Source organism: Pleurodeles waltl, chromosome 10, assembly GCF_031143425.1.
Source record: "Pleurodeles waltl isolate 20211129_DDA chromosome 10, aPleWal1.hap1.20221129, whole genome shotgun sequence".
Taxonomy (NCBI): Eukaryota; Metazoa; Chordata; class Amphibia; order Caudata; family Salamandridae; genus Pleurodeles; species Pleurodeles waltl.
Window position 1 is genome coordinate 602,953,579 of NC_090449.1, and position 21,047 is coordinate 602,974,625.

General features: G+C 43.9%; 1 protein-coding gene across 1 annotated transcript in view; it reads left to right on the top strand.

Moving 5' to 3' along the window:
- The first annotated feature begins 5,403 nt into the window (after positions 1–5,403).
- Positions 5,404–21,047, top strand: part of LOC138261748 (solute carrier family 22 member 13-like) — a 394,165-nt gene continuing 378,521 nt past the window's right edge. The window contains exon 1 of the mRNA XM_069211069.1: positions 5,404–5,778. Within this exon, the coding sequence (XP_069067170.1) occupies positions 5,404–5,778 (375 nt within the window). The remainder of the gene's footprint in view (positions 5,779–21,047) is intronic.

Genomic DNA, 21,047 nt, shown 5'->3' on the forward strand with positions numbered 1-21,047 from the left:
TCAGCCTGTCAGATAGATTGTGACCTTGTTGGACTGGGAGGGGTGCCCAAAGAGTTACCCTCATAGTGGTGGAAGGCTATTGCCTTCACCTTTACCAGGAGGTAAGCAGCACAAGCACAGAGGTGGTAGCATTCTGTGTAGTGATCAGTAGGAGTGAATAGGTCCTTTTTTAACCTGTCACTGGGTTGAGGCCTACAGACTCTCACATCTTTCTAATGTTCTGCTGCTGTGTGCTTAACTCACCCTTGGCCTACACCAGTTAGATGTGAAGTGCTGCGCATTGCACTTGTGCTGACTGAACTGGTTGCATGTGCAGGGGTGTAACTTGGTCAGTAGGATTGAGGTGGTGTGACCCTCAGATTTTCCAACAATCAGGCTGGCATATAATGTTAAAATACATTTTATGACAAGCAGAGTGCATGACTGGGGCCTAAGAGGTTAAGTGGAAAGGGGGAAGAATGCAAATTGGTAGGAGTACTGAGTAAGAAAACAAAATTATTGTAAAAGAAAAAGCATTTTTGAGGACTTTCAAAACAGAGAGGCAGAGAATGTGTGTGCGTTTTTGTCTCTGTCAGTGTAAAGATTCCTGGTTTCAAAATGACAGACATCACACCATGCCCGACTGTACCCAACTATTTATCAGAAAATACATTTATTAGGGGGGTGTAGCATCCCAAACACCCCTCCTGTGGCTATACCCCTGTGTTTGTGTGCCTGAGAAGGGTACAGTACATGGTTAGAGAAGTAATGTGCAATGAGTGCATGTTTAGTGTATTACTGGGTGTATGTGTATCTGAAAGAAGTATGTACCTTACATGAGAGATGTAGTATTGTGCAGTGCATGCATAGATAGTGCCTGTACTTGGGTGTATGTGTATACCTGTGAGAAGTACAACACATAAAGGGTGTGGTGTTGTGCAGTGTGTGCAAGGCGAATGTGTGTACTAGCTGTATGTATACCTGCAATTGACACAATACCAGCAAGCTACAGTATTGAACAGTGTGCCTGTAAAAGAACATTACTTGAAGGACCCTGTGTACCATTTTGGGGTACCTAGGCCTGCCTGGTGAAGATATGAGGAGGCAGAAGAATCCCCCCAGACAGATTTGTGTATTGCTGTATTTCTGTGAGCTGGGTGGGACACACTGGGGAAGGAAGAGAGAGACTCCTCCCCGTACACTTCAAAGGAGTGCTCTTTGATTCAGTGAGAGATCACAAGGAAGTATCATGCCGAAGGTCTCAGCACGACCCGCAGCTCTCCATGATCTCCTCCCTCGCTTCCTGCCTGGTGTCCTGCATTATGTAGTAGGACACCCATCACCCTTGCCTGTACCAGGAGGGGTCCAGCAGAGTACTGTGGGGTCCATTCTGAGCCTTGCTTGAGGGGTGGGCTTGAGGCATTCCTCTCCTTGGGGGCCATTTCTTGTCCTCGGTAGTTTCTCCTTCCCAGATTTCCTGATGAAGGGTTTTTATTAACCTAGTCCATCATGGAGGGTCTATCATGCATTGCCTGCCAGCATTTCCCAATCCATCATGGCGGCTTCTCTTCTTCCTTGAAGTCACTTCCTGATTTTGGGTATATAAGAAGTTGAACTGTCTTTCTCTTTGCATTGCAACACTCCTCGCTTCTGCAGGTGTGTCTTTGCTCCTGCTGGTGTTTCCTCACTCATGATGGTATTTTCTCACTCCTGCTGGGGTCTCCTTCCTTCTGCTGGTGACTTTTGCCTGTGTTGCTCCTTTTCCTGGGCTTCCCATTTCTCCTGGTTTGGCTCTCCACTTACCTTCTTCGCAGTCCTTTGCTTTGCAGCAGCCCTTGTCTTCAACCTTCAGTGCCAGCCATTGTTCGATCTCATGGAAGTCTCCTATCAAATCAGAGGTTTTTCCCTTCAGATTTTTTACTCTTGGGCGCTCCTTCTGGAGGGAACTATCTGCTTAGACATTCCTATGTCAGCAGCATTGTGGTTTCCATAAGGGGTCGCCCAAACCTTTGGCAGACAAGGACAGCCAAAACCTAGACCGATGGATTTTCTCATTGCTCCAAGGTTGCAAGAAGAAGCCCGTCTGCCCGAGAACCTGACAGGAAGGGGCCTGGACACTTCTCAGGAAGGAGATGTGGCTGATAAGGGATTCATAAAGAGTTGTGCTTGAAGCTGGGAATTAACCTTTTGATGCACATATCAATGTGGCTGACATCCAGGTGTAAACTCTGCACATTCCCATGTCCTTTGTTCTGGGACTATCAGATCTGCTATGAAACAGAGCATTTCAAGAGGAGAAGGAGAGAAGAAGTGCGCACTTCAAAAGAAGCAAAACCCCAACATACAACTTCAAAGACCCAGACCCTAAATCACATTTGGTATCTGGAAATGGGCTATATGAATGGGAGGTTGCTCTAAAAACTGTCATCTGTCAAGCAGCCAGATGGCCTGTGTGAGGAGGGGAAGCTGTGCAAGTCTTTTGCTTGTGACCAGGGCTCGGGCAAAAGCCTACTAGTCTTCCTGCTGGGTGACAGGATATCATCCAGGGAAACCAGGACCACCTTCTCTGGAGCTTGTAGCACCAGCGACTTCCTGCTTGCCAAGACCAGTGTGCCCTGTGAGGAAGCATAGAGCGTGGGATGCAGTAAGGTCCAGAAGGGAGCCCTGTTGAGAGGACTCCCAGTGTGAGGTTAGAGAAGAAAGCTGCTGCACTGATTGGGAAAATCCCCATGTGCAAATCTAAGTCAGTGACCCCTTTATGCCAGGAAAGGACTACCATGAAAAAAACTGTGAGCTGAGGGCTGTGCGGGGAGAACGGGCTGTGTATTGCACCGTTGCAGTGACCCCGTTAGCCAGGAGGGTCCACCATAGAAGTTATTGCTACCAACGAGGGCTGAAGCCTGTGCAGGGCCTTAGTGGTGACCCCATCTGGCAGGAGGGACTATTGTAGAGGTTATTACTGCCAGTGAAGGCCAAAGCATATATGGGACTTAGCGGGACCCCTTAAGCGAGGAGGCAGCGTTTGGAAGTGTTGCGGCACTCCCCTATACCAGAAGGGGCCTCTGGTATTTACTGTGCTTTGAGGATTGGACTGCTGTCTGAGAATTGTAAACCTGTGTGACCTGTGGGTCAAAGGAAGCATTGAGGAGTGCTCACGACCTGCCCTGTGGATGGCGGCAGACAACGTGGGTGCATTGCCACATTGGTGGGGCACAGCATCGGAAACAACCACCTACCCCGTTAGGGAACGCAGAACTTACAGTGAAATAGGAGCACCCATACACCTCCGATCACTGCTGGAGCTGGCTGTGAATGCTCAAGGAGAGCCTGCACTTGGTGGGTGCTGAACTTGAGCCATGTGGGTGCCCGCGGACAAGGCACCCACTGAGTCACTACACACTTCCTCGCTGATGGAGCAGATAAGACTGGTTAAGGGCCTACTAGGCCCTGGGAGGTCACGCTGCTAAGGGTGCTGTGGCACCAAAGGCAACTTTGACTATTTTCTAACAGTCGGGAGTGGGTTCTTGAGTTAAGACCTATAAGTGGGCATGCCCTTGATGCAGCCACCAGTGAATGGGAAATATCCACAGTCACATTGCGAGTAGCAGGTTGAACAGGGATTTGCCAGTGAAACAATAGAGTCCCAACCTCAAGGGGAATAGTGTAAGGCTTATAAATGTCATAATCTTTCTTTGAATGCATAGAGGTAAAAAGAAAATACTCATTTTTATTATAAAAATATGTATTTGACTGGCTAGTGATGTATTGATACTGCTTTGCTCTCTGTGTAGTGAGGTGCGTTCACAGTTACCACTGAGAGTCAAGGGCAGAAGAGGTACCAGGACCTGGGGCATCAGGTGTAAAAGGCCTCAACCACCACCCTTGGGCCAGTAACCCTTGCATGCCTGTGGCCCTCTGACAGTGGTTCTTACAGCTGCCCCAACATCTAGGATGTTTTGGCCAGCCACATCCTGGCTCACCTTGTGCAGTGCCTAATCTGTAAAAAAAAAAAACCAATAGTGCTGAATTCCAATGTTTTGCTCAGAAACTTGCAGCCGATGGCATTTAAGGGTGGGATGCCAAATATCAAGACTATGGGCCTGATTCTAACTTTGGAGGACGGTGTTAAACCGTCCCAAAAGTGGCGGATATACCACCTACCGTATTACGAGTCCATTATATCCTATGGAACTCATAATACGGTAGGTGGTATATCCGCCACTTTTGGGACGGTTTAACACCGTCCTCCAAAGTTAGAATCAGGCCCTATGTTGTCTTGATTCCACCTCATGCATCTTTAATACACAGACATGCATTCCATGCCTCTTTATTTCACACTTGTAGGTTCTTTTTCATCCCTGCTTTCTCTCCGTGTCACTGTTTTTTACGCCTTTCTTTTACTCTTTCTTAACCCACCCACCCTTGTTTTTCTCTGTCTTGCTCTGGATTAAACTGTGCGAAAAATAAATAAGTGCGCCCCCAGCATCTGCCGATCAAATTAAGCACTACCAGTACATCCCACTGCACCAAGGCCACAAAATGGTCAAAGTAGCAAGGCTAATCTCAGCAAGCATGATCGACAGAGTTCATTTTACACGGAAAACACATCCGGAACCTGGAAGAGCACGCAGAACGCATTCAATAAACAAACACATCTCAGCAATTATTCTGTCGGTCCTGCAAGAGAAGGGCTTGGGAGTCGACAGATAGTATCAAAGGAGGACATAGCAGGTCTGGGAAGAGAAAACGATCAGGAACCTAAAGTACCTTTGGTGGTGCCCCTTTAGCTGCAAAATCACTTGGGGTGCCGATATAGGGGAAAAGCAGGTGCCTAACTGGCCGTTCACCAACCTGTGCTCATCGGGGAGGCCTCGTTTAGTACATTTGAGAAACTGGAAAGACGTGATTTGCACAACTTTACTAATGGAATTTTTTTTAGAAGCTTCCAGACAAAGCGGAAATGTCCTGTTGGTTTAAATAGTGGTAAACGTTAGAGTTTAACCTGTTTCTGAGAGACTTCAATAGCGTCCGATAACGAAAGGGAAGGAGACGGACAGCGAGTTCCACCAGATCACACAATTTAGGGAAACTGGGATTCTGAACCCGTACTCCCTATGCCAGTCTCCGACAGACCACCCCTTTGTAAAGCTAATTGTTCTTTTGAATGCATGCTTCGCCAATTCAAGTTCACTTCACAGTCAGTGTCCTCGGCGTTTCCATGCTGCGCCTGCGGTTTTGGCACATCAGAAACCCCCAAAAAAAGAAAGGATGGGGATTTTAAGGTCCTTTCTTGCTCCAGTACAGATGACGATTACGAAAACCACTTATCTTTGCTAATAATCTTCACTGAACTGGTTTAAACATTAATTAGTCACCACCTAAAAAAGGCCACCTTTGCACCAACCTTCTCAGACCAGAATCACGATGGCAGACTTTGGAAAGATATTGAAAGCTGCTGATGACTTTGGGCGCTTTCAGAAGCAGGTGGTCGGGATCCTTTGCATCCCATATGGTCTCCTTGCCTTTCCCGTCTTTGGGCAGGTGTTCATGGGAATCTCTGTGTCACACCGCTGTAACACAGACTGGATCCTCACCATTAACCCCAACTTGACCACTGAACAGCAGCTGAACATTACTATTCCCAGAAATGATCGCGGATCTTATGAGGAATGCTTCATGTACACTCCCGTCGACTGGGATATTGACTCAATCATCAAGTACGGCCTTAACACCACTCAAAAGTGTCAAAATGGATGGGTGTATGATAGAACGGAACATAAATCAACACTGATCACTGAGGTTTGTAATTTGATTATATACACTGTCTTTATGATTTTTTAATTGATCAAGCACGTGGCTAGATATACAGGTGTCTTCGAGTAAAGGCCAGAGAACAGTTCAAGAGCATCCAAAAAGTGTCTCTCCTGATACATATCTGACCGGTCCTTACATCCCTTTCAGTAACTGGTTAGAAAGAGATAAAATTCATTTCTTTTTAAGCAGAATCGGAGTCCACTCTTTTGGTGACATCCTTAACTGAAGGTGTACAAAACGACCAATGACGTTATGCGCACAGGGGTTTAGGAGTAGAAGAGGACTTTCGCCAATTCCTCTCGGTTTATTTAGCTGACCCACTAAACTCTGGAAGCCGCAGAATTAATTGAGCCTGTACAGCTGCATCTTAAATATTCTGCTTATAGTACGTGAAAAACCGCAGAAAACCTGGGTCTAATCCTATTACAGCCTAGGTGCGCCATTACTTCTTGCCTGTAATAGAGAAAGAAATGCTGCCGCTAATGTACTAATGTATTGAGTTGTGTCGTCACAGTGCCTCTGTGAAGCCAGCAGAAAGTGCGAAAGGCAAATCACTGAGCAGGACTAAACAGCTGGTTAACCACCAAGCATTGATAAAGTCAATACGTCTCACCTTTGCAAGAGCATTTACTTTGCCAATGTGTTTATTCATATTGTACACTAGCGTGGCTGCTGTTCAACATGGTTAAAAGTTAGGGGCGTAGGGGAGAGTGGCGTAGAGTGGAGCATTGTAGAATAGAGTGTTGAAGAGTGGAGAAGAGTGTCATATAGTGGAGTGTTGTAGTGTGAAAAATAGTCGTAGAGCTGAGTTTCATAGAGTTGACATAGTGTGGTGGAGAAGCGGACAGTAGAGTGGAGGGTTTTGGAGTGCTGTGGAAAGGAGGGTTGTGCAGTGTCATAGAGTGGAGTGTCATGGAGTAGAGTGGTGTAGAGTGAAGTGGCATAGAGTGGAGTGATATGGATCGGTGTGGAGTCGAGTGGCACAGAATGGCGTAGAGTGTTGTAGACTGGGGTGGCACAGAGTGGAGTAGCGTGTTGTATAACAGAGTGCAGTAAAGTGGTATTTAGTGGCATAGAAGGTTTTGGGTAGAGTGGAGTGTCATAGAGTGGAGTGTCGTAGAGTGGAGTGTCGTAGAGTGGAAGGTCGTAGGGTAGAGGGTCCTAGAGTGTCGTAGAGTTAGGTAGTGTGTCTCAAAGCATCTTAGAGTGGAGGGATGTACAGTGGTGTGGAGTGGAGGAGCGTGCTGTAGAGTGGAGTGTCATATAGTGGAGTGGAATGGGAAAGAGTGGAGTGGCATGGAGTGTTGTGTAGTGTCATAGAGTGGTGTGGGGCAGATTGGAGTGAATTGGAGTGGTGTAGAGTGGAGTAAATGGTTGTAGAGTGGAGTAAAGTATTGTGGAGTGGAGTAGAGTGGCATAGAGTGTTGTGGAATGAAGTAGAATGGACTGGCATAGAGTGTCATAGAGTGGAGTTTCATTGACTGATGCATCGTAGAGTGGAGTGCCGTAGAGTGGCATAGAGTGGAGAAAGCAGAGTGGTATAGGGTGTAGTAGAGTGGCGTAGAGTGTTGTGGAGTGGCGCAGAGAGGTGTAGAGTGGAATAGGGTAGAGTAGCACAGAGTGGAGTAAGTAGAGTAGTGTAAAGTGGCACAGAGTGGAGCAGAGTCACGTAGCATGGAATAGCGTGGCATAGAGTGTCTTGGAATGTTGCAGAGTGGCTCAAAGTGGCATAGAGTGTAGTAGAGTGCACATGCATAGAGTGTTGTGGAGTGTCATAGTGTCATGTGGAGTGTTGTAGAGGGGCCTAGAGTGTAGTAGAGTGGAGTGGCACAGTGTCAGTGAGTGTTGTAGAGTTGTGTGGAGTGTCTTAGAGTAGCATAGAGTGGAGGGTCGTAGAGTGGAGGGGCATAGATTGTCATAGATCGGAGGGGTGTAAAGTCAAGAGTGGAGGGGTTTAGAGAGGAGTAAAATGTTGTAGAATGGAGTGGTGTAGCATAAGGTGGAATAAAGTGTCATAGAGTGGAGTAGATTAGAGTATAATGGCGCAGAGTGGAGTGGCTTGGAGAGGTGTGGACTGGTGTACAGTAGCCCAGATTGTCATAGAGTGGGGTGTCATGGATTGGAGTATTGTAAAGTGGAGTGCTGTAGAGTGGAGTGCCATGGAGAGGAATAGAATTGTAGAGTGGAGTACAGTGGCCTAGAATTAAGTGGAGTAGTGTAGAGTGGACTCGAGTGTCATAGAGTGAAGGGGCAGAGAGTGGAGTGGCATACAGTGGCGTGGCACAGAGTGGAGCAAAGTGTTGTAGAGAAGAGTAAAGTTCTGTAGAGTGGAATAGAGTACAGTGATATAGTGTGGAGTGTCACAGAATGGAGTAAATTAGCATCAAGTGTAGTACAGTTGGGTACCATAGAGTGGCATGGGGTATTGTAGATTGGAGTATCACAGAATTGCACAAGTGGAGTGTCGTAGAGAGCAGTGAAGTGGTGTAGAGTGTTGTGAAGTAGAGCAGCGTAGAGTGGAGTGATGTAGAATGGCTGAGTGTTGTAGAGTGGAGTAGAGAGCCTTAGTGCATTAGAATGGGGTGTTGTAAACTGGAGTCACATAGAGTAGAGTAGAGTGTTGTAGAGTAGAGTGTCTTGGATTGGAGTAGAGTGGAGTAGAGTAGTGTGTCTCGGAGTGGAGTAGAGTGATGTACAGTGGAGTGGAATAGCATGTCAGAGTGACATAGAGTAGAGTGGTGTAGAAAGGAGGGGCATAGCATGGTGTAGATGAGAGTGAAGTGGCGTAGAGTACAGTACACATGGTGTGGTAGTGCATTGCCATTACAAACAACACTTTTTCAATTAAAATGACCATTACATGTGCACAGACATACAGTTTTACTGATAAAACTATACAGCACAAAAACGATAATATGTGGAAATGGCATGACCTAGTGTATTTATTTGTTTTGATCATATTCAAATATTTGTTTCCAGCACACTTCTGAATTGCAAAAAATGTGCTTAATTTGTGCTGTACTAATTCTCATATATTCTAAAATATTTGCACCATTCACTTACAGACATTTATTTTTTGTCGTGCTATTAAAAAAAGGCTTTAGTAAGTCAAATAAATATGTTGAACGCTCAGTACACTAAGGTGTCATAGTGCTAGCAGAACCTAGAACCTGTGACAGAAACAGGAAAAGCAAATGAAAAAGATGAGAAAACCCTAAACAGAATCAAAACAAATAAAGCCAGCAAATAGAAATCTAGAAAATGTGAATTACAAACCACAAAGCCAATAGTAAGCAGTGGGAGGAATGCTTTTCCAGGGAACCTTTTTGAATGTCCTCAAGGTGTCTTTAACATACCGAACGGCTGCGCTGTCTGGTAGGCTTCTAACTAACTAGTAAAGTGGAGCTAGATTCTCATTTCCCGTTTTTCCTCACATGTTTCACTATATAGACTCAATTTACTTTCATAAGTCAAAAAGAGAAACTTATGGCAATATGTGTTTTTTTACTGCGCTGCAGGTTACTACACAAACTACCCCAAAACGCCCTTTTTTAGTGACTATGACAGGCGTGTCTGCACCAGTTTACATACTGCATGCTGCATACGGTATGTTCACAGTATTAAATTCATATTTATTCTAAACTCTATGCGCTAATAGATATATTTCATAAAAAGCGCCAAAAAAACAAACAAAAAAAGGGATCATGTGCAATCTGGCCAGGGCAGCAGAAGCTCCGCCCTCAGTTCTCTAGGCAGATCCCCATGTTTTCAGCGCATCTGTCAGTGCAGTGGATAAACTGAAGGCAAAGCAGCTTGCCGAGTGGGCTCCATTTGAATTTTTAGCTTTGCTAGACATTTGTTTTTTGCTTTACTGAAACGAACTTGCAAAGCCAGAGTACGGCATTAATACAGAAAAAGGCAATGGCCCCGATGGGACAGGAGTTTTCTCCATTCTTTGGTTTCCTCGCCCTTGACTGACGTGTCATGCTGGGAAATGTACGTAGAAGTGGTTGTCAGCTTATCTGATCCTATGCCACTTTTTGTGGCTCAACGCCACCTTGTAAATACGGCCCCTTCACACACAGCACTTTGCGTGGAAAGGGCGTGCAATGGGTGTTGCTGTGGCATGCCACAACAACACCCATCGCATATTGACGCAGCCTCAGATTTATGAGTTTTTGTAAACCTGAGGCAGTGCCAAAATCTAACGCCACCCCACGGGTGGCATTAGAGTGGCACAACAAAAAGAAATGCTTCCATTTCTCCTTGTTTTTTTCTCTTTCTATGTGTGCTGCATTTTGCAGAGTTGAAGTCTTCCTTGAAGCTCACAGGAACACTATTGGTTAGTCTTTGAGTCTGACAGGATTTTGTGTGTTTGCACTGTCTAAGCTTTGAATCTATGTAGTCTTAAGGTTGTGCGAGTATTCCTTTCATGCTCATATGTCACTAGTTCAGAGTTGGTGTGGTTATCCCGCTGGTGGTGTAGTAGCTTTTAGCTACACGTCATTGGTGTTTAAATTTAAGCTGAACAGGTCTGGCTAAATATTGTTGTCAATATATCAGATGCACATACCTTGATCATGTGAACATGTTATGTGCACGCCTGTGAATCCTCTTTCTTGTGGTGCCTATACAGTGGTCTTGGAACACTTTTCTGAGTGGGGTCGTGCTGCCATCAATGTTGCATCACTGATGTCATAGGGGCTGTGAAAATTCCAAGCGTCATTGAAAGAACAAGTGTAGCAAATGAGCCATGCCAATTCAGCAGTAGAGTAATAACGGATTTTAGCTAATATTTACCATTTGCGCATGACTAAAATACAGTGTTTTGATAGACATTTTTCTGTGTTGAAAACTTTGTTTCCATCATGTGCCCAATTTTTCCTTACATTGCTGCTGATATATTTTCACATATTTGTACCGTTCATTTACAGGTATTTACATGTATTTGTGTGTTAGAAAAAATAATGACATCCTATTGCTTTTTTTTGGCTCTCAGAACCCCAAGCAAGGTTGTCACATAGTTTACTTTACGAAATTCTCTCACTTTCTGATTACGAAAAACAAACATCAATATCCATTTTAAAAGAATAAGCAGCAATTTGGCAGCAGATGTAGCTTGCATTTGACCCTGTCTTTGAACCATTGCAAATATGATAAGCAGCATTGGTGCCTCCATGAGGGCAAAGGAGCGTTATCCTGCCCATGAAAGTGGAGGGAATCATGAAAAATAAAATGGTAATAAAACAATTTTATACCATATTGTTTTTCATTCTGGCAGACAAGTCTGAGAGTGTGGAGCTGGCAGCAGGGAGGAATAGTGGACACAGTGAACTTCAGTTAAAAGTGCGCATGTCACTTTGGCCGGCTGTCATGGAAGGCCAGCCTGACATGCACACTTTAAATACTGCAAACAGAGCTGTCTTAGACAACTGGGCGGAGAGAATACATAGGCCTCCAGAGCCTGAAGGAGCATCAAATCAGGAAGCGACAGCCAATCCTGGCACTGCTCTGATGCTGCATGAGCAGCACTAGGATTGGTAGAGGGGATTCGGACAAGGCTTTTGGAGCTTTTTGCCTGTGCTGGAGAAGCCGCTGAGTGCTGAGGCGGGTAAGTAAATCTTTATTTCTGTATTTTAATTTAAATTACTCACTGACAGGCACTGTGAGAAACTCACTGTGCCTTTAGCCTCAACTCCAGAGCTCTCAATCATGGCTGGTTATAAACACTGTTTAAAATAGACCATAATTGAGAGCTTTGGCGCTGAGCCTAAGGGCACTGCTGAGTTTTTTTTAGCAGTGCCTACCAGTAGGTTACATATTCGCCCCATCAGTTTTTTTTTGCTGCTGGCCGCCACTGATGACAAGACAAAAAGAAATCTTAAAGGCCTCTTTATAACTCATTTACTTTTTGAACTTCAGCATGATTATTTTGGGGGCAATGCAGCACCCACAGCACCCTGTGTCCTAGTGCCTATGGAGCTATACATATTTGTGATTAATCCTTGAGACAGTTTCTCAGCACTTTGGTTATCACCAAGAGTTACACGAATTCAAGTTCTAATTTAACCTTTATTTATATCATGACAATTAATTAAAACCATACATAAAAATATTTTAAAAGCACACAACTATCTATCTGAAACACAGATAAAAGAGTTATCATACAAAGAGTGCAAGCACTAACTGTCAATACAATAAGGTACAGAAAAGACTTTGTGAAACCGCATTAGATAAAAAGTGACCGACTCTATGGAATTTTAACCATGTAACAGTGGTTCGTGGGTATTTGGCAGTAATGACACGTTGAAGACACATTTTTACAACAAGATAACTAAAAAACATTAAAAACAGAAAGATCCTGCCTATTAGAAATTCGATTAATAAAGCACATTGGTTGTTCCCAAGCTTAAGTAAAATACTAGAAACTACATAAAGGTTCTGACATCATTGTGAAGTGCCAGGTGGAATTGTTAGTGTCGCCTAAAATTAAAGATGAATACCTGCTTGTAGTTCATCTCTGAATGTTTCTTGGCGGGTCAGTGGGTTCAGCAGCTCTCGTGCCACTGCCATCCTAAGGAAGAGTCCCAACCCCTTTAAAGGTTCAAGCTTCCATTTATAGGAGGAACTCCTTTAACTTTCTTTCTGGAAAACTCATGAATTTTGCAAACTGCGCAGCCATAGAAAGATGCGTCGCCTGCGTAGGCCTTCAAATTTTTTATGAATACTTAAAGGGGCATGGAAGAAAGCAGAGGGCTTTGCTTTGATCCAATGTTTCTGTGGCAGGAAATGTCCTCAGATGGCAATCACCAAATCAAGAATATATATTCTGTTACTGTTTTGACTGGTAAATTGTTTATGTTCCCAGGCATCTTGAATTTTCTTCCCATACCAAGGTACCAAATTTATGGTTAACCCATTGAGTTGAACATATTTGTGACGTTTGTTTGGAAGCTGTTCCGACCCAATCCTGGTTCGTGGTATCATCAAGGCGTCATCTGCATGGAAAAGACATGAGATTAAGTTGCTGCCCAGCTTCGGTGCATGTGCATTTAAGTTCTCCAAATGTATGGCTCGATCTGTGATATATGTTAACAAGTATTGGTGCCAGAACACAGCCCTGCTTCCAACCAACTGTTGTGTAGATTTTACCTGTGACTCTGCTACCGTCCCGAATTTTTACCTAGAGCTAAGTTATAATGTAAGCATAGGATTCCCCTATGAGCTAGTTTCTGCCATAAAAAGTCTCTGGGCAGAGTCAAAAGCAGCTTTGAAGTCCTCAAAGCAAATGTAGAGCATAGATTTGGCTGAGATTGCTGTGTCCATGAGTATGGCCCGTGTCAGGATATTTGCCGGCTTCCGATCCTCTCTCTGAAACCAGTTTGTTAAGGAGGAACAATCTGCAGCACATGTGCCCATTTCTTTAGGTTTTTCAAGACCAGTCCTGTAAAATATTTTGCTGCATTGTCTAAACTTGGATTAGACAACAATTGTCGGAGTGTGCATGTTTTTCGTCTTTATAACTGGGATGGATTATTGCCCCCTGCCAAGACTCTGGAATTTGTTGAAGGCTGCACCGTGATTGAAAACTGGAGTTAGTGCATCTCCCAAACTTCTGCACTGAATTTGAAAAATGAGTATGGCAAGTCGTTTGATCCCGGGGCACCATCATTGCACATCTTCTTAACGACTCTGTGTGTTTTTTTTTTATAAAGATGGGCTTGCCTCCGTTACATGCTTACAGGGGTACCAGTTGATTTTCCTGCTCATTGTGGTGGTTTGTGGGGGCATTTTTCTACTCCCTCTGATTAAGGCTCAGGAACGCAATCCATTCCTGGTTGCTTACAATACCCCAGGAAAGCTTTGGGTTTCTGACTTTGCTGGCATGGAGCAGATGAGCCTAGAAATTGTAGTTTTCCACTTGTCTTACAACCCAAATCTGTTTGGTAAATATTTTTTTCTTTACATTTTTAATTACACCACAGAAAGTAGGGTCCTTTGATGAGCGTTTCAGAAGTCTGAACTGCCTATTAAGTGCCCTTTTCATTGTTCTTAATTCTTTTGTGAACTAACTATGACGGTTGCACTTAGCAATCAAGGCTTCAGGACTCTTTGATGAGACAAATTAATGTACCAATCTTTCTGTTGCCTCCTCTTACACCTTCATTGGGCAGTCTAAGGTTTCGACTAGGCTATCAAGTAGCCTTTGGTTGCTCTCCATAATGCTATCAGCAAACTGTCCATTCTCCACAGGAGCTCCTGCTGTGTATAGGGTGTTTCATTGCTTATCTGACTTCTAATGCTGTTGGAAATGATCTCTGTCTAGGCGCTGGTCAATTTTGAACACTTTTATATAAACAAATGAGGAAAGGCTGTGTAGCGTGTAATCTATAATAGATTCTGATTTCGTTGAGATATGTGTACCGACTGGCAGCTAATCCTCTTTGGCCCTTCCATTGACACGCAGGCCTCCTGGACTACATAAGCTTAGGGCCCTTTGCCTAGTAAGTCCCTTTGTTTTAGGGTTGGCTTCTTTTTTTCTGGGATGTTCCATTGGTCGTCCTGTAGTTTCGCCAACACATCTTTGTGGGGGGCATGGGATAGGTTCATATTAAAATCTCCAGTTAGCAGTTTTGGATTGCTGATGTATTTTTGAGCTAAGTTTGGGTTAAATTCTTCCAGCTTCAGGGTGAGCTTTCGCTTTTATGCTGGACGAGGGTTAATATAGATATTCACTATAATAGCGGTACCTGGTGTGCCTGTGACCAATTTTAAAATTTTATCCTGATTTGGTTTGCTTTGGTGGCTTCGCCCGATGCAATATAAATTGAGAGGCTGCCTCTTGGCTTTCTTTTTGACTTCACTTTCTGTGCCAGGGCAATACATTCAGTATCGCTGATTAATCGATTAATAGAATCTGAACCAAGCTCCAGGTTTTTTGCAGGATAATGATGTTAACGTCACACCACTAGCTTATTATGTGTGGATTTTTATTAGGTTTCTTAAGCCATTCACATTCCAAGAGCTTTCTTTCAGTCCCATTGTGTATGCTTCCAGGTTTTGTTCGTTTGTGAGTCAATTTCCGTACCTAGTTGCTAATATAGCTGGCAGCCCCAGTCAGGCCTAAAATCTTTTGTTTGCTTTTTGCCCTGTTAGACCACTTCATGTTCCCCATACTTAATTTGTGCTCCCAAAATGGTAAACGCATGGTCACATATTTCCTTGGGATGGATTTCCTCCGAAGGGATTTTTCGAAATTGATTCGTCTCTTTTGGTAACATGTTTGTGATTTCGTTCTGCAAAGAGGTATCCGAGTAGCTGCAGTAGCTATACATCATGCCTATACCTTGCGATCTTGATTTCTAAATATTTCCCTTTCTTGGAGGTTTTGGGTTGCCTGCTAAACCTTGTGCCATTCAGTGTTGGTTGGTTTGTTTGCGTGCCCCTTGGGGGAAGGGACTCCATTGCTTCTAAGTACATGTTTATCAGATGCGCCAATAGCAGGTTACTCCTCAGAAGCTTTCATACATCGTCCCTGGTAAAGTAGTCATGCGGACCTTCAAAGGCGTATTCTGGATAAAGTAACAACGTGTCCTGAGGTCAGTTCAGTTTGTCCTAATAAGTTTAACTGATATCCTGGATTAGACCTATAATCATCAGGATTTTTGTTCCATCGTTCTCAATTGTCTGGTATTTTGATGTAAAGCAAGGTCTATACATCGAGAGATAAACAGATACCAGTAAAACCCTGGGGCAGATTTACATAGAATTAACACAACATAGCAAGGCAAGTTACTGTGCTGCATTGCGTGAATGGAGAGAGCTGAGGAGCTCCATATTTACAAAGATAGGGTGTTCTGATTTCACGCAATTCCAGCTTTACAAACCTTGGTAAGTCTGGAACTGTGTGAAATCCCGGGGCGGATGAACGAGAACACCCATGCCCCACCCACGGAACGCCTACCATTAATAAATGTAACACGGCGCAAGCAGCTGCACTATGTTGCATTTCTTTACAAAGCAGCACAAGGCCACATAAACATAAATCAAGCCTTGTGTGGCTTTGTAAATTCCAAATAAGACTTTGGGTTGCCCTGTGTTGCCTTTTGAGATACAAGGGAGTCGCAAACGCTTAATAATTATGGACCAATGTGCTTGTGGCAACGCGTCCTGCCTTAAATAATTAATTAGTCTGGGACTAGTTTTAGGCCAATTAATCTTTTGACCCTGATTGAAGACACCTTAGGACGAGACAATTAATCAACATAACAATCAACAGATCAATAACATCATCAATACTCACTATAACAAATCGATTCAATTTGGATAATGGCATAAGTAAGAATCAAACCACACCAAGACCTCTCTGTCATGAAAAACCACACAATATTTTGTAAGATTTATGACATTTATTCCCTATTGATTACACTCTACTAGCAAGTTTATTAGTCTCAAAACCAGAAAACACATCAACACTGTTATAAAATGACAACTCGAATAAGACTTCATCAAAGCAAAAATTATAAACATTAGAACAAAGCACGACGTCAACATGGGTTATTCTTAGCAAAGTATCATTAGCGCATTATTCAACAAAGCGTAGATTCAGACATTTGTCTACTTGCGTCAGTTTAGTGAGTTCCTCAACTAACCTCGAATCAGGATTAGCATGTTGGGCTTCATGCAAAACAATTTAACAACACAAATTTAGAAAACAGCTAACTATGGTCTCTATCAAAAGAGCAGTTGGTACCTAGAAAGAAAAGGCAAACAGACAATTACAATTTCATCATCATATAGTTACCCTCCGTAATGGATCAGCATACAGAGTCAGTCTTTGTCCTCAGGACATGAGTTGATTCGCCATCAGCCAGGAAGCACAGCAAGTTCAGCCAGACAGGGCAATAAGGGACACTTCCCTCATAAGGAGGAAAGTATGAATCGGGCAAGGCAGAATAAGGATGGTTTGAAGAGATAAACCGCAAAGTCCTTAAAACAGAGTGACAAAGTGTCTAGGCAATAGCAAAGGCACATAGTAGTTATGGCAAAGGAATGGCATATATTGGCTGATGACTCCTGGTGTCAAAAGATTATTTTAAACTTGTTGTACAGTCCCCTAATTTCCAATTGGGCAAGTTTTGGTGCGCCATTATCTACATCCAATGATTTACTTGTCATCTCATTAAGATTGCCACCTCATAACAGTTCTCAAGTAGTTTATTGGCTTCTGTAATTGACGTCTCCAATGGGTAGAATGTCAGGTACAATTTCATATTCTCGTGGTCCTCTCACAGACCCAGTCAGTAGTTCCATTGTCTATACCAGTTCAGGCGACCTTGTACCTGTTGCACGTTTACACTGTTGCATTCGGCAAGAATGACTCCTTGAGCAAGTCGAGTCCCATGAGAAAGAATTTACTACGGTCACACACATCTTCTAGTCATCTGGAAAAGTACAGCTACATGTCCTTCAGCAAGTCAGCACATTGCACGTTAGAAAAACACATTTAATATGAAACCGGCAGCGAGGCCCCGACTCAGGCTAACTAAGGCCTAGTGATTAATTAGCAAAACCTTAACATATAACTCTTAATACTAATACAAAATCATACATTAGTACAATAATATTTCATTATTAGTCAATTTCAATTATCATCGAATATGTTGGTGGCCACTCCCCGTGGGCACATTTCAAACACACGTTTAGTAAAAGCACATTAATACATTTTCTATGCGGCACCATTATGTATTATTCGTAACCATTTCATGTTAATTCTGATTATAAAACTACACTCCAACACTTGTGAGTGGACTGCTGCATCACGGTCTGTTTGCAGACCTTGGCTTAGCTCTCCTGGACGTGCCACTACAACCCCACAAAGTGCATGAACACAGGCTGCCAGGAAGTGCTGAACTTGAAGGACAGACGATGGCACATGTATACGAACTGTGATCGCCAGCATCTGCACCCTATGCTATAGTTTGGTACTGCACCGGGAGGACGTGCTGGAGATGGACATTCACTACATGCCTATGGGCTGTTCAACACCATTCCCGCACCTCGGCTGCCCAAGAAGGCAGATGATCTTGCTGTGGCTTGCAACAGAACGGCTGTCTCTCCTTCTTGCCCCATGGTCAGGATGAGCAATGGCGCAACACTGTGGGTGTGGTGCAGTAGATCCGCAGGGGATGTTCACCTGACATGGCACCTTACAGAGATCACTGATGCTTTTGCTGCGGTGAGAAGTGGACTCATTCAGTCTCAATACCAGGCAGAACGCTGTGTAGTAAATGGAAGCAGTGAAGAGGTTTTGAGAAGTGTCAAAGACCAAAATGGTTGACCTTGACCTGGAATTAGGTGGATGCCACTTTGGACTGTTTACCTCCTCTTTCACAGTATTTCAATCAGTTGCCAACCTTATTATGGTTCTGGTTACTGCTGCATGAGCTAATTTAGACACAGACTTTCAATGCACAAGTTTAGAAACTGTTTTCTAATATTTTTATTCGATAATCAGGTTAGCAAAATAATGATCCAAAGCAAATCTCACTGTTGTCTTCAGACAAAATAAATACTTAAATCAGAAAAGCCATAAATGAGGATAATCCCTACATTCATTCCATCCCCAAAAATATAGTTAATTCATTTGTGTTACATCGTCTACCAATTCACCTTCTTCAATATATTTCCAAATACCCTGAGCTTTGCGCTTGGCACCCACCCATAGTGCATTTGCTTCCTCTAATGTCTGAACCTGGCGCAGCTGAGCAATCCAGGTCTCATATGGAAGGGCAATTGGGGATGTCTCACTTCGGCTTTAGCCACACGTGAGCCAATAAAAAAGAACTGTTGCTCACGTAGACCCAATTGACAGTTTGCTGGGGGAATCCTGATCAAGGTCCCCCATACATCTGGTTTAATCTCAACCTGAATTCTATTACTCAGAAAACCATAGATTTTCTCCCAACAATTGAACAGTTTGGGAAAAAGGAACCTCATATGGGCCCAATCCCCACAGGACTGGTTACATCTTGGGCATGTCACTGATGCTGCTGAATACATCTGTTGTATACGTTGTGGGGTATAGTGTACATCCCATTTTGAGAAGAATGCCATATACTTGAAATTGGCTCCACAAAGAGCTTTATACAACACGTTGTTGAATCTAATCCAGCCCGCTATATCTAGTTTTCTTTCAATATACAGAGAGATAGAATCAAACGCTGTGTGTGCAACGGTATCATGCGTATGCACATAGAGTTGCCAGTGCCAGTTCCTCAGCACTTTAAGATTCTTAACAAAGTGGGCCTTACTGATAATTTAATTCCACTGGTCCTTGCCTTATATCTAAGAAGATGGATGTTACATAGTCTGTAGGTATGAACACCTAAGCTCTAAAGGGATGCCAACCTGTGCTAAACTTATCTGTTGCCATGTTTTAATTTGTCCTGGAAGAAGGGAATTTTCCAGCTTGTGATACCCGAGCTGGCCCATTTCCTAATGATATTTGGAGATAGATTCAATTTGACTATCCTGGTATATTTCAGGGAGATTTGGGGGTGGGTTAGAAAAAAATTAAAACTCTCTTGTATTTGCGTAAATTTTTCAAGTTTACAAACTCATGAAAAGTTTTACAGAGTTGTGTTTAACTACCCTGGCACGAGTTGGGCAACCAAATCTGTCAGGGAGAAGGTCAAGAGTTGGGAGTGCCAATAAGGAGTATTTGGACCCTTATCTTGTCACCAAAACAGTGTCAAGTCCAGTTCCACACTTTACATCAAGACTGCCATTTATTTCAATGGAGTGGTGCTGGGAATGCAGGATGCTGAAAGATGCTTTGGGTGCTGTGCGGTCAATGGAGGTGTTCTTCCAGTTATTCATTGGTCCACAGGTGAGGTGTGACTAGTTTAGCCACAAGGGTCTGTAGTCCTTGAAGTCCTGTTTGAGCCAGATGAAGGCCAGTTGTGGCTGGGCTACCAATCTCTGTAGGCAGGGGCTCCAGCAGTATGCTTTGGTGAAGGCTGGTGTCCCTCTTGGGTGACCAATTTGGCCTCAGATGACACTCCAGTGTCTAGCAGACTCAGGGGTAACTTTTGGTCATTGAGAATCAGTCTCTTGGGGGGCCCAGGGGCAGTCAGAGGCATTTCACAGACAGTGGCTACTGACGTGCCGGAATGGGTTTCATCAACTTTGATGGCACTAATACTGTTTTTGGAGGGTCAACTGATGGACCTTAGAGTCACTACTTCGCTCTGGGGCTTGGTTGGCTTTCATGAGCCAGGACCACAGGCACGGGCCTTCCTTTGCTAGCCCATTGTGTGGCAGGTGCAGTACAGCAGATGGTGCAGCCTCTCTAGCCAGGTCCAGGAGTCAGCAGGACAGTCATTTGTCAGTCCTTTCTCCAGTTCTGGTGTGATCTGAGGTTCAGGGTGCCAGGGGCGTCATATTTATAACCAGAAAGCGCTCTGAGTGGATGATGTGGTCACTAGCCAATGGGCCACCACAATCCCTCCCACCCTGAGACTACTTCCTGCTATATGTGGCATCTAGCTATCCTAAGGTGTACTGTTCTTCCCACTGCTAAGATGTAGGAGCCCTTTCTTGGATGCTAGGAGCTGGTAGCCCACCCTAGAGGCATGGCTACCTGGGTGCTACATGCCCAACGGAAAACCAGTGTGGCCACTAGTCTCCCCTCTCTGTTCCTGCCACTAGCCTGTTTAAGTGACCAAAGGAGCAACTATTCAAGAGTGTTATCATCATTTGCCCACCAAAGGCAGCTTCGCCTTTTGGGCCACACCCTGAGTGGCATCTTGCAAGTAGGAAACAACATCTCTCCCTGTAGCAGGTTTCTATTGCTTCAGAGCCTGGGAGTCGTTCACATGACTCCCCAGGAGGGCAGAAGGCTGTCTGGTGGCCAGCAAATTTGTGAGGCCACTGAACAAACTAGGCAACAGAGTGGCAATTTTCCAAAAGTCACCTTTCTGTAAAAGTGACATTAAATTCGACTTGGGCATCAAGTCAGGTTTATTTACACAATTAATTTGATACCTTGAAGTACCCATTTTAGTAGTCCTATTAAGAAGGTAGCCAGGCTGAGTCTCAGCCGGTGACTTTGTCCAATGGGACTGCTAATTTTTCCACAGCAAAAACAACAATTTGGAGGTTTTGCTATCAAGACATATTGAAACTATATATACTCCTGTATAATATACGGCTCCATGCCTCAGTGATCCGTAGGCCTTTCTTAGGGGGAC